This window comes from Lethenteron reissneri, chromosome 67 (genome assembly GCF_015708825.2).
Source record: "Lethenteron reissneri isolate LAM-NWPU_2019-01 chromosome 67, ASM1570882v1, whole genome shotgun sequence".
NCBI classification, from domain to species: domain Eukaryota; kingdom Metazoa; phylum Chordata; class Hyperoartia; order Petromyzontiformes; family Petromyzontidae; genus Lethenteron; species Lethenteron reissneri.
In genome coordinates, this window is record NC_083845.1 from 9,021,485 (window position 1) to 9,033,491 (window position 12,007).

General features: G+C 55.7%; 1 protein-coding gene across 2 annotated transcripts in view; it reads left to right on the forward strand.

The window, feature by feature from the left end:
* The window catches only part of LOC133360233 (ATP-binding cassette sub-family A member 2-like), a 56,809-nt gene that overhangs the window by 22,220 nt on the left and 22,582 nt on the right, over window positions 1–12,007 (forward strand). For both annotated transcript variants that reach the window (XM_061578871.1, XM_061578872.1), the window contains exons 9-23: window positions 442–667; window positions 2,269–2,449; window positions 3,010–3,169; window positions 3,851–3,979; window positions 4,469–4,639; window positions 5,889–5,985; window positions 6,434–6,607; window positions 7,153–7,255; window positions 7,438–7,552; window positions 8,022–8,212; window positions 9,055–9,205; window positions 9,707–9,911; window positions 10,475–10,663; window positions 10,766–10,946; window positions 11,339–11,551. In XM_061578871.1, the coding sequence (XP_061434855.1) occupies window positions 442–667; window positions 2,269–2,449; window positions 3,010–3,169; window positions 3,851–3,979; window positions 4,469–4,639; window positions 5,889–5,985; window positions 6,434–6,607; window positions 7,153–7,255; window positions 7,438–7,552; window positions 8,022–8,212; window positions 9,055–9,205; window positions 9,707–9,911; window positions 10,475–10,663; window positions 10,766–10,946; window positions 11,339–11,551 (2,486 nt within the window). The remainder of the gene's footprint in view (window positions 1–441; window positions 668–2,268; window positions 2,450–3,009; window positions 3,170–3,850; window positions 3,980–4,468; window positions 4,640–5,888; window positions 5,986–6,433; window positions 6,608–7,152; window positions 7,256–7,437; window positions 7,553–8,021; window positions 8,213–9,054; window positions 9,206–9,706; window positions 9,912–10,474; window positions 10,664–10,765; window positions 10,947–11,338; window positions 11,552–12,007) is intronic.

The window sequence follows — 12,007 nt, forward strand, 5'->3', positions numbered from 1 at the left end:
GTCCTCCGGGTTTTTCCCCTCCTCATTTACGATCAACGTTCACTTCGTGTAGTATTTAGAGTTTTTGGCTGCAATGAAGTCCCACGTGATGAGCCACTTCGTTGAGTTATCATTCTTGGCCAGGCCAATTCTGAAACGGAAGCTAATTGCTCAGTGGGCTTTACCTGGTAAGATCAACATAGACATATATTTTTAGTGATTTCCGTTCCTCTCCTATACTTTGCACTCCTATTATGTTATCCTATTGTTTGTCGTCGTAACGTTCTAAACCTGGCCCCTACTGAACATCTGTGAAAAAGATCTTTACAGCTCATCGGATTTCTCCAGTGTAGATAAAGATTCTGATTCCTGTGGTCGATCAGGGGCCCCACGCCGCGTGCAGCGGCCGCGCCGCTCGCTGACGCGTTGCCACCCCCTCCCCCCACCACCCCCGTGCGGCAGCTGGACCTCGAGCGCATGAACGCCAGCGGCACGCGGCAGCGCCTGCAGGAGCTGCTGGAGGACGTGGGGCGGCTGCACAAGCTGCTGCGGGACATCCATCTGCTGTCGGGGCTGGCTCGCCTCCTCCCCAAGGGCGCCTGCGCCACCAGGCGGGGGACCGGCGCCACCTCCTCCCCGCAGGAGCCCGACGGCCACGGAGCCGGCAACGTAACCACCTTCGGCACGGGTGAGAAGCGGCGTGGCTGGCCCAGGCGGTGGGTGGCGGGGGGTGCGGTGGTCGCCCATCTTGAAACCCTCCAAACATTGGTATTGTTCGTATTGATATCTACCTCGAGAAAATGTAGTTCACGTATAAATGAATAATGATTGTAGGGGCCCCTGTTTAACAAGCGTGGCATTTCAGGACATCCGTCTTTCCCCCCCCCCCCCCCCACACTCGTTACGTGATGAAATGGGGGGCGGCGTTGTGATCAGAATCGGAATCTTTATTTAGACTGGAGGAATCCGATGAGCTATGAAGCTGTTTTCCACATATGTCCAGTTATGGGCAGGTTGTGATATGCGGGGTGACGACGCCGCTGCTTCCGTGCCCGCGAAGTCACTCCTCCCGCCACGCTTCCCTCCTTGCGACGTCACCACCGCACCTCTGATTAGCGCGGTTGGCTACGTGCGGTGCGAAGAAGTTCAACATTCATACTTACTGCGCATTGACTCAACACTGCCCATAGAGTCAACACTGCCCATAGACTCAACACTACCCATAGACTCAACACTACCCATAGACTCAACACTACCCATAGACTCAACACTGCCCATAGACTCAACACTGCCCATAGACTGAACACTACCCATAGACTCAACACTGCCCATAGACTCAACACTACCCATAGACTCAACACTGCCCATAGACTCAACACTGCCCATAGACTCAACACTGCCCATAGAGTCAACACTACCCATAGACTCAACACTGCCCATATACTCAACACTGCCCATAGACTCAACACTACCCATTGACTCAACACTGCGCATAGACTCAACACTGCCCATAGACTCAACACTGCCCATAGACTCAACACTACCCATAGACTCAACACTGCCCATGGAGTCAACACTACCCATAGACTCAACACTGCCCATAGACTCAACACTGCCCATAGAGTCAACACTACCCATAGACTCAACACTGCCCATAGACTCAACACTGCCCATAGACTCAACACTACCCATAGACTCAACACTGCCCATATACTCAACACTGCCCATAGACTCAACACTACCCATTGACTCAACACTGCGCATAGACTCAACACTGCCCATAGACTCAACACTGCCCATAGACTCAACACTACCCATAGACTCAACACTGCCCATGGAGTCAACACTACCCATAGACTCAACACTGCCCATAGACTCAACACTGCCCATAGAGTCAACACTACCCATAGACTCAACACTGCCCATAGACTCAACACTGCCCATAGACTCAACACTACCCATAGACTCAACACTGCCCATAGAGTCAACACTACCCATAGACTCAACACTACCCATAGACTCAACACTGCCCATAGACTCAACACTACCCATAGACTCAACACTGCACAGAGTCAACACTGCCCATAGACTCAACACTACCCATAGACTCAACACTGCCCATAGACTCAACACTGCCCATAGACTCAACACTACCCATAGACTCAACACTGCACATAGAGTAAACACTACCCATAGACGCCGCAGCTCCGATTATCACGGCTGGCTATGTACGGTGTGAAAGAAGTTCAACATATGTGCGTACGTACATGCGTGTGCCGGCGGTGGCAGGGAACGCGACATCGACGGCGGCGCCGCCGAACGGCACGGAGGGAGCGCCGCACGAGGATGCGGTGGCAGACGACGACGATGACGACGAGGACGCGGCGGATGACGGCGGCGGCAAGAACCACTTCTCGGGATTCGTGCGGCTCTGGGCCGGGCTGCAACCCATCCTGTGTGGGAACAAGCGGTGAGTGAGCGCCGTGCCGGCACGAGCGGAGACGCGGAGCGATGACGTCGCCTCTCTTGTATGGGGGGTGCCGTGGTGGCGAGGAGATGTTACCCACCTGAGCTCGTGGGTTCGATCCCGACCCCTGACGCCCGTTGTATATTTGGAGTTTGCGTGTTGTCCCCGTGGTCGCGTGGATTCTTTCTCTGGGTCCTCCGGTTTTTACCTCCACATTTAGAAGCAACATCACGCATTTATATTATTTAGCTGCTGTACATTTCCGCATTTTAAGCCCCTTCGTTGAGCTCTCATTTGTGGCCAGGTCGCTTTTGAAAGATTATTTAATAGCTTAGTAGGCTTGACCTGGTAAGAAAAAAAAGAGTTTAGTTTCATTTGTGTGTTTTTCTAGAAATGTTATGAACTGCCTTCTCCTGGCAGAGCCAGAGTTACGGCTCCTCCTACCTCCACAGCGCTGGATTACAGGCCACGCCACGTGCAGCGTCGCGGCCATCGCCACCGTGGTCGCCCCGGCTACGACCGCATTGACCTGCTGCGTTCTGCTGCTGCTGCTGTGCTCACAGAGAGATCAACCCGGAAGCGCTGAAGCAGGGGAACATGAGCTCCCTGGGCTTCACAAGCAAGGAGCAGCGCAACCTGGGCTTGCTTGTGCACCTCATGACGAGCAACCCCAAGGTTCTCTATGCGCCCGCCGGATCGCAGGCCGACCAGGTCATCCAAAAGGTGATGCGGAGTGCGACGAGAAGGGGTCTCGCCGCTGGCACGTCCGTCCACGTGCTCACCGCAGCGGTCGGCATGGCGCAAACATCCCCCCCCCGATCCCTCTGCTGAACCCCAACCCAATCCTAGATCGACGACAACGTCGCCCTCCTCACCATCCCCAGCATACTCCGTGACTCACCCCTGCCTGGCTCTCCCCTCTCATCTCACTCTACTCTTCTTCATGCACTCTCCTACCTCTCCCCTCTCATCTCACTCTACTCCCCTCCACGCACTCTCCTACCTCTCCCCTCTCGTCTCACTCTTCTCCCCTCCACGCACTCTCCTGCCTCTCCTCTCTCTTCTCACTCTACTCCCCTCCACGCACTCTCCAACCTCTCTCCTCTCATCTCACTCCACTTCCCTCCACGCACTTTCTGCTCCCTCTCCCCTCTCATCTCACTCTACTCGTCTCCACGCACTCTCCTACCTCTCCCCGCTGATCCCGCTCCACTTTCGCTGTAAGAACTATAGCACCAATACTACGTGTATTCAATTTCTATTATTAAATATGTACACTCGTTAATTCAGTACCCCCACTGTGTCTTCATGTCTCTGTGCCCCTGTGTCCCCACTGTCCCACGTGTCCCCACTGTGTACCTTGGTCCCCGTGTCCCGACCGCGTCCCCGCCGCATCGTCCGCAGGCGAACGAGACGTTTGCGTTCCTGGGGAACGTGACGCGCTACGCCCAGTTGTGGCTCAACGCCTCGCAGAAGATCCGCGCGGTGCTGCAAGGGGGCCAGCTCCACGACCACATGGGCTGGGGGCGCCAGGTGAGAACCCCTAATGCCGTACCCCTAGAGCCAAGGGGGTCCCTAACAACAACAACAACCGCCATTCGCCACGAAGTGGCGGTGACGTCACCACGGCACTTGTGTCAGGCTAGGTGCACTCTAAGGTCATGTGGAGTGTCGAATGATCGCTGGCAGGAGGTCACGGAACAGCCCCAAGTGCCATGGGTTAACTGACTGAGATGACTGGCAGAAGCGCCATCGGTGCTCCCCACTGTGCCAACTCGCCGCGTGTCCGCCGCCCAACGCTCCGCTTGCTGTTGTGAGCTTCGCTCCGCTGCCCTCCGCTAACGTTGGAGGGCGACTGCCTCAAATTGCCCAGCAGCGTCTTTCACGAGCCCCGGCCTCCAGAGAGGCCGATCGTGAAACCGCCGGTACCCCGTCATCGGCAAGCCTCCAACAACCGGCCATCGCGTCGCACTTCCCGGTGTGAGCGCGTTTTGTTTTTCCCCGCGTGCCACTGCGCCGCAGCTGGTGGAGGAGCTGTCGCGTCACCCGGAGCTGCTGAACCTGTCGGGCGGCCACCTCCGCCAGGGCCTCCTGGATGGCGCCGCGCAGCCCCTGCCCAACGCCTCCGTCGTGCTCAGGCAGCTGGACGTCATCGACAACGCAGCCTGCGGGTGGGCCCGCTTCATGTCCAAGGTGAACGACTGCGGCTGTGGTTGTGATGTTAGGTTAACACGGAGGCTTTCGCGACCATAATTATTCAGACGACGCACTTATATTCACGCGATGTAACCAAAAAACGTTTACTGTGAATAATTGTGGTGTTCATGATGGTGATTTGCCTGGAATGGTTATGATGATGACTGGTCGATAATGCATGTATGTTGAACTTCTTTAGTACCGTACGTAGCTAACCATGCTGATTTGGAGGTGATAATCATGTTGGTAATGGTGAGGAATTTGAACTTGATAGTGATGGTGCTGATGATGATTGATTGCCCTGTGTCTCTGCCTCATTAATGCAATTGACAATGTTGGTATTAAAGTTGTTGATAATGGTAATGTGATCCCAGGTCAGTGTGGACCTATTCCACGGATGATGATGACTTGTCTACGGTGATGATATTGACGATGACATTGATTTGTCTCCGGTCATGATTGATTTGGGAATTCAATGATTGCCAGCCGTGAAGAACTTCCATTCACTCCTGAAACTCAAGTTCCTTTCCCGCACCTCCGATTAGCACAGTTGGCTACGTACGCTGCAAAAGAAGTTCAACAGACATACATAGCATGTGACGCACGCATACCAATACTCGCTGTTTGTATTGCGACCCTGCGTAACCTTGCTCACAACTATCTATACTGTTCAACATCGGTGCCATCGCAGGACGCTCGTTAAAATCGAGCCGAACAGCTCATTGGGCCCTGCCGGCTGAAATTACACAAGATACAATAAAAATTTGGACGGTGGTGATTTTGTCTATCGCTAAGATGATAGGGGTGCGACGGTGGTGAGATTTTAACTACCTCGACTGGTGTGCAGGAGGTCGTGGGTTCGATCACGTCTGTATGTTTGGCATTTGCGTGGATTTTTTCTCCGGTTCCTCCGGTTCCTCCGGTTCTTCCCTCCATATTTATAACACATGGCTGCTATCAACGTCCACATGATGATAGACATTTTGTTGAGCTATCACCTGTGACCAGGTCGCTTCTGTAAAATAGCTACATACAGCTAAGTGGGCCTTCCTCATTGTTGGTAGTGTCGGCTACGGTGCGACAGAAGTTCAACATTCATACTACTCTACACTACGACACGCTACACTACTACACTATACACGACACTATTCCACACTACGCAACAATTACCTGATAAAATAAAAATAGTTTAGTTTTCATGTTGATGATGACGACAATGACGATGTTGTCGCCGCGTTCGCTGCAGGTGAGCGTCGATGTTTTCCGCGGGTTCCCCACGGAGGACGCCATCGTGAACTACACGCTCAACCGCGCCTACCACGAGAACGTCACCGTCTTCGCCAGTGAGCTCCCGAACCTCCTCGCCCTCCGGCCCCTCGCTGTAGAACGCGGACGGAAACGTGTCGCAGGTCCCAGGGGAGAATGTGCACACGCACTCCATACCGTCACTCGCGCTCTGGAGGATAGGGCACAACCCACACGCCTCTGATGAGCACGGTTGGCTATGTGCGGTGCGAAAGAAGTTCCACGTACATACAATACGTACGTACGTACGTACAAACTCCGCACCAAAAGGCGCCCCAGTCGGGAATCGAACCCGGGGGGGACCCTTCTTTCCGTGAGGCACGAGCGTCACTACTGCGCCACCACCACCACCACCTATGCTGTTGTCGTCATCGTTGTTGTCGTTGTTGTTCTTGTCATCATTGTCGTTGTTGTTGTGGTTGTTGTCGTCGTCATTGTTGTTGATGACCATGTCCACTCGCCTCCGCCCCCCCACCCCCCCGCCAGGCGTCATTTTCCAGACGGACCGGCACGGCGCTCTGCCGCCGCATGTCATCTACAAGATCCGGCAAAACTCGAGCTTCACGGAGAAGACCAACGAGATCCGGCGCGCCTACTGGAGGCCCGGACCCAACTCTGGTGGGCAGTACTACTTCTTCTATGGCTTCGTGTGGATCCAAGGTGAGAGAGAGGTGGGGCAGCAGCATCAGCGGTGTGCGTGTACTTACATATGCACGTTGAACTTCTTTCGCACCACCGTACGTAGCCAACCGTGCTAATCGGAGGTCTAGTGTTAGTCTATGGGCAGTGTTAGTCTATGGGCAGTACATATGTATGTATGTTGATCTTCACCTGGACCGTAGCTGGCACTAACAACAATTAGGAACGCCCACTGAGCTACATGGCTATTTTTCAGAAGCGACCTGGCCACACATGATAGTTCAACGAGAAGTGGCTAATCATGTGGAAATTCATAACAGCAAAAATATCTAAATGCATGTTCATTCTAAATGTGGAGGGAAAAACCGGAGGACTTGGAAAAAAATCTACGCGACCATGGGGAGAGACATGCAAATTGAAAATGTGCAGGCGTCAGGGTTGGGATCCAACCCACGACCTCCTACATACCAGGCGAACTCGTTAAAATCTCGCCAAGGTAGTGAACATATCTTGCTCACGTTAGTTTTTAACGGAGTCCCTTTGTGCCGTCGTGTGCGTGCTGGCAGACATGATCGAGCGAGCGATCATCAACACGTTCGTTGGGCACGACGTGGTGGAGCCCGGCAACTACGTGCAGCTCTTCCCATACCCCTGCTACACACGTGACGAGTGAGTGCTCCTGCTCCCTGCCAGCTACTGTGAGGATTGTGAATGCTCCAGCTCCCAGTGTGGTTGAGTGTTCTCTGTGTCGGTTTGTGTTTGTAGCCGTGAACGCATAGCCGCCTGGCACCGGCAGTGGTGCCGTTTCTCTCACTCTCTCTCTCCCTCTCTCACGCGCAACTGCGCCACAGCTTCCTGTTCGTCATCGAGCACATGATGCCGCTGTGCATGGTCATCTCCTGGGTCTACTCCGTGGCAATGATGATCCAGCACATCGTGGCCGAGAAGGAGCATCGTCTGAAAGAGGTGAGGGTTTGAGCATCGGCGGGAATGCTGTGGTGACACCGGCGTGCCGCCGGGGAGTGGACGGGAGTGGAGGCACACAGCCGTTGCGCTACTCGGTGAGCAAAGTGGACGATCATCCCCTGAGTAGGCGTGTGGGGATCGGTGGCAACGACGCTGCTGATGATTCCAGGTCCCTGTCGCCAGGCCATGATGGGGCTGAGTAACGCGATGGTGACGATGGTGACGACGATTATGATGTACATACGTTGAACTTATTTCGCGCCGTAGCCAACCGTGCTCATCGGAGGTGCGGGGGAAGGACAACAAACTAACGCACAAAAAGCAGTGCCACAGTGGTGGTGACGATGACGCCAGATCCCTGCAGCAAGGTCGTTTAAGATGGTGGGGCTGAGGAACGCGGTGATGCTGACGACGATGACGATAGTTTTGATGATGACGATTGGCACGATGCCGGTTCTCCCATTTCCAGGTGATGAAGATGATGGGTCTGAGTAACGCGGTGCACTGGGTGGCGTGGTTCATCACGGGCTTCCTGCAGCTCTCCATCACCGTGGCAGTGCTCACCGTCATCCTCAAGTACGGCCAGGTGCTCATGCACAGCGACATCTTCATCATCTGGCTCTTCCTCACCATCTACGCCCTGGCCACCGTCATGTTCTGGTGAGTGGCAGTAACCAGCAGCAGCAGCGCCAGCAGCGGTGTTAATCGAAGGGCAAACGCGGTCGTCGGCGACGTTGCAGAGAATATAAATAACTAAATAGAATTGATAGAAATTCATAATAAAGATTCTTGGCTTAGATCGCGTAAATATGAACGGGTCGTTAACCTGCCACCACCCGACACAGCCCATCGGCTAGGTTTGTCACGTAAACAAAACGTGCCAATTAGTGACTACTTCAGCACACCGCTTGTGTGTTGGAGGTTGAACACTCAACATTTGCCATTTGAGTCCTGTGACGTTTTGCTGGTAGTTACAACAACAACCAGCTTCATCAGGCAGTGAAGCTGAAACACTGTGCAGCCGCTGCACGGTAGTCGTTCCGTGCTCTCGTAGAGAGAGAGAGAGCGGACGACTCGTAGAGAGAGAACGGACGACTCGGAGAGAGAATGGACGAGGAGCGAGAAGGCAGCCGTTGCACGATGAACCCGGCACCAACAATTGTCTAAGCTCTGCAGTTCTCTGTACATGAAGGTGTTATCGGCCAATTAATGAGCATTTACTTGTGAATTAAGCAGTCTGTTGCCTCTATCTGTCTCTCAACGTAAAAAGGAAATGGTTTTACACATCCCAATTCAAGCAAATCTCTGGACCGGTTTTGGCACACACGGTCTCGTCAGCAGAGTCGGGTTTGCTGGCAATATTGGTTCCACACAACCAAAATCCCTGGACCGGTTTCAAATGAGTGCCTTGCCAGCCTTCACAGGTGCTATGCGCTGACAGCACCTGCCCCAAAAGTCTCTTGAGGCTATACGGGGGATCTTCGTCTTGTGTGTATACTCAGCTTCCTGGTGAGTGTGCTCTACTCGAAGGCGCGCATGGCAGCGGCGTGCGGGGGCATCATGTACTTCCTGAGCTACGTGCCGTACATGTACGTCGCCATCCGTGAGGAGGTGGCGCACGACAAGATCACGGCCTTCGAGAAGTGCATCGCCGTGAGTCTCACTGGGGCGGCGGCTCCTGGTGCAGTCCACACGCACGGCCACACCACACACACACACGCACAGACCGCTGTGGCCAGACTACACACACACGCACGCACAGACCCAATGCGGCCACACCACACACACACGCACAGACCCCACGTGACCAAACCACACACACGCACAGACCCCACACGGCCACACCACACACACACAGCCAGAACTCGCACACACACACGGCCAAACCACACACACACAGACCCCACGTGACCAAACCACACACGCACAGACCCCAAATGGCCACACCACACACACACAGCCAGACCTCGCACACACAAGGCCAGACCCCACACATGCGTCCAGACTACACCCACACTCGCACATGGACAGACTCCTCTTGCCTCCTCTCTCCTTTCTGCCACACCACTTGCAGGAACCATGTAATGAATAAGACGATGACGATGATGCAACATCCAAACTGTGAATTTCTCTCTCCCTCTCCCTCCTGCTCAGTCACTCATGTCCACCACGGCGTTTGGCCTGGGAGCGAAGTACTTTGCGCTGTACGAGGTGGCCGGCGTGGGCATCCAGTGGCACACCTTTCGCCAGTCGCCCGTTGAGGGAGACGACTTCAACCTCTCGCTCGCCCTGCTCATGCTGCTGCTGGACAGCGTGGTGTACGGCGTGCTCACCTGGTACATCGAGGCCGTGCACCCAGGTACGTGCGTGCGCGTGCGAATGGGTAGCGGCGGTGCAGCGGTTAGTGCTCGCTGCGCTGTGACACCGTGTGTGTGTGTGTGTGTTTGACCCCCGTGTGTGTGTGACTCCTGTGTGTGTGGGGAGTGGTAGTGTATCATTTAGCGCTCGCTGCGCTGTGACCCCTGTGTGTGTGACCTGTGTGTGGGGAGGGGCAGTGTATTGGTTAGCGCTCGCTGCGCTGTGACCCCTGTGTGTGTGACCCGTGTGTGGGGAGGGGTAGTGTATTGGTTAGCGCTCGCTGCGCTGCGAGCCCGCTGACTAATTCGATTCTCTCTCACCACGACCAACAGTGGTGACGATATTCTGAATAAGTCCAGAGCGTCTCCTCGGTCGACTCAGCCTTAAATGAGTACCTGGCATGGTGTGTAAACATCGCCACTAGGGAGACAAAGGTGGCCGGGCGTGGTGCTTGCCACCCACCCCTTCGTGTGCCGTACCGGCCTTCATAGGTGCTATTCGCTAATGGCACTTGCCCCTAAAGTCCGTCAAGGCTACACTGGAGAACTTTGTCTTTGCCTTTAGGCACGTACGGGCTGCCCCGGCCCTGGTACTTCCCCCTGCAGCGTTCCTACTGGCTGGGCAGCGGCCGCGCCGACGCCTGGGAGTGGAGCGGCTGGCCGTGGGGACGCGGCGGCGGCGGCGCCGGTGGAGCCGCGGGGCTCAGCATCACCGAGGACGACCAGGCGTGCGCCATGGAGAACCGCCACCGCGGTGAGACCCGTGCCGGGCTGCGCGACTCCCGGCAGCGTGCGACTCGCGGCCGTGCGCGCGATCCCCGGCTGCGCGCGTGACTCGTGGCTGTGTGTGCCGTAGACGAGGCGCGTGGGATGGAGAAGGAGCCCACGCACCTGCCCCTCGTGGTGTGCATCGAGCGCCTCACCAAGGTCTACAAGACGGGGAAGAAGCTGGCGCTCAACAACCTGTCGCTCAACCTCTACGAGAACCAGATCGTCTCCTTCTTGGGCCACAACGGCGCCGGCAAGACCACCACCATGTACGACACGCGCACAAACACGGAGACCCTCCGTGTAGCCTTAACAGACCGTTGGGGCAAGCGCTGTTAGCGAGTAGCACCTATTGAAGCCGGCACGGCACACGAGAGAGGATGGGTGGGGACAGCACAACGCCAAGGCCGCGTTTGTATCCTCGGTGGCGATATTTTACTAGACACCGCACCAGGTGCTCATTTTAGGGTTGAGTCTACCTAGGGGAGGCCCAGGACCAGTTCGGATAATAGTCACTGGTGCTGGTGGCCGTGAGCAGCAATCAAACTCGGGTCCCCGGGTTTGTCGCGCAGCATCCTAACCGCGACACCGCACGCACACACGCACACACGCACACACGCGCACACACGCAATGTCTTCACCTTTGCTGCGCCCGTCCCAGGTCCATCCTGACGGGGCTCTTTCCGCCCACGTCGGGCTCGGCGCGGATCTACGGCCACGACATCCGCTCGGAGATGGACGCCATCCGCAAGAGCCTGGGCATGTGCCCCCAGCACAACGTGCTGTTCGACCAGCTCACCGTGGAGGAGCACCTGTGGTTCTACTCGCGCCTCAAGGGCATGCAGGCCCACGACATCCGCATCGAGACCGACAAGCGAGTGTCCCACCCTCCCCCCACCCCCCTCCTGGCCTAGCTCCGCACGCACGCGCACGCACGTGTACCCGCAGACACGTGCACGTGTACCCTCAGACACGTGCACGTGTACCCGCAGGCGCATGCACATGCACACATGCAATTGCACGCGTGCAACTGCACACACGCCCGCAGGCACGCGCGCCTGCACGCGCGCATGTGAATGCGCGCTCGCAGAGAAAACGACGCCTCCTATTGAGATGGGACGGCACAGACACACGGAGCGGTGATGATGATGATGATGATGGGAGCAGATGATGTTTCCCTACACATCTACAACGTCTCAGTGGTGGGTATATGTTTAGCTGAGACAGACACCCCCCCCATCACTATAGCAGCCTTTAACAAGCTGTTGGGACAAGTGCTGTTTGCAAGTAGCACCTATAAAGGCCGGTACGGACCACAAGGGGGTGGGTG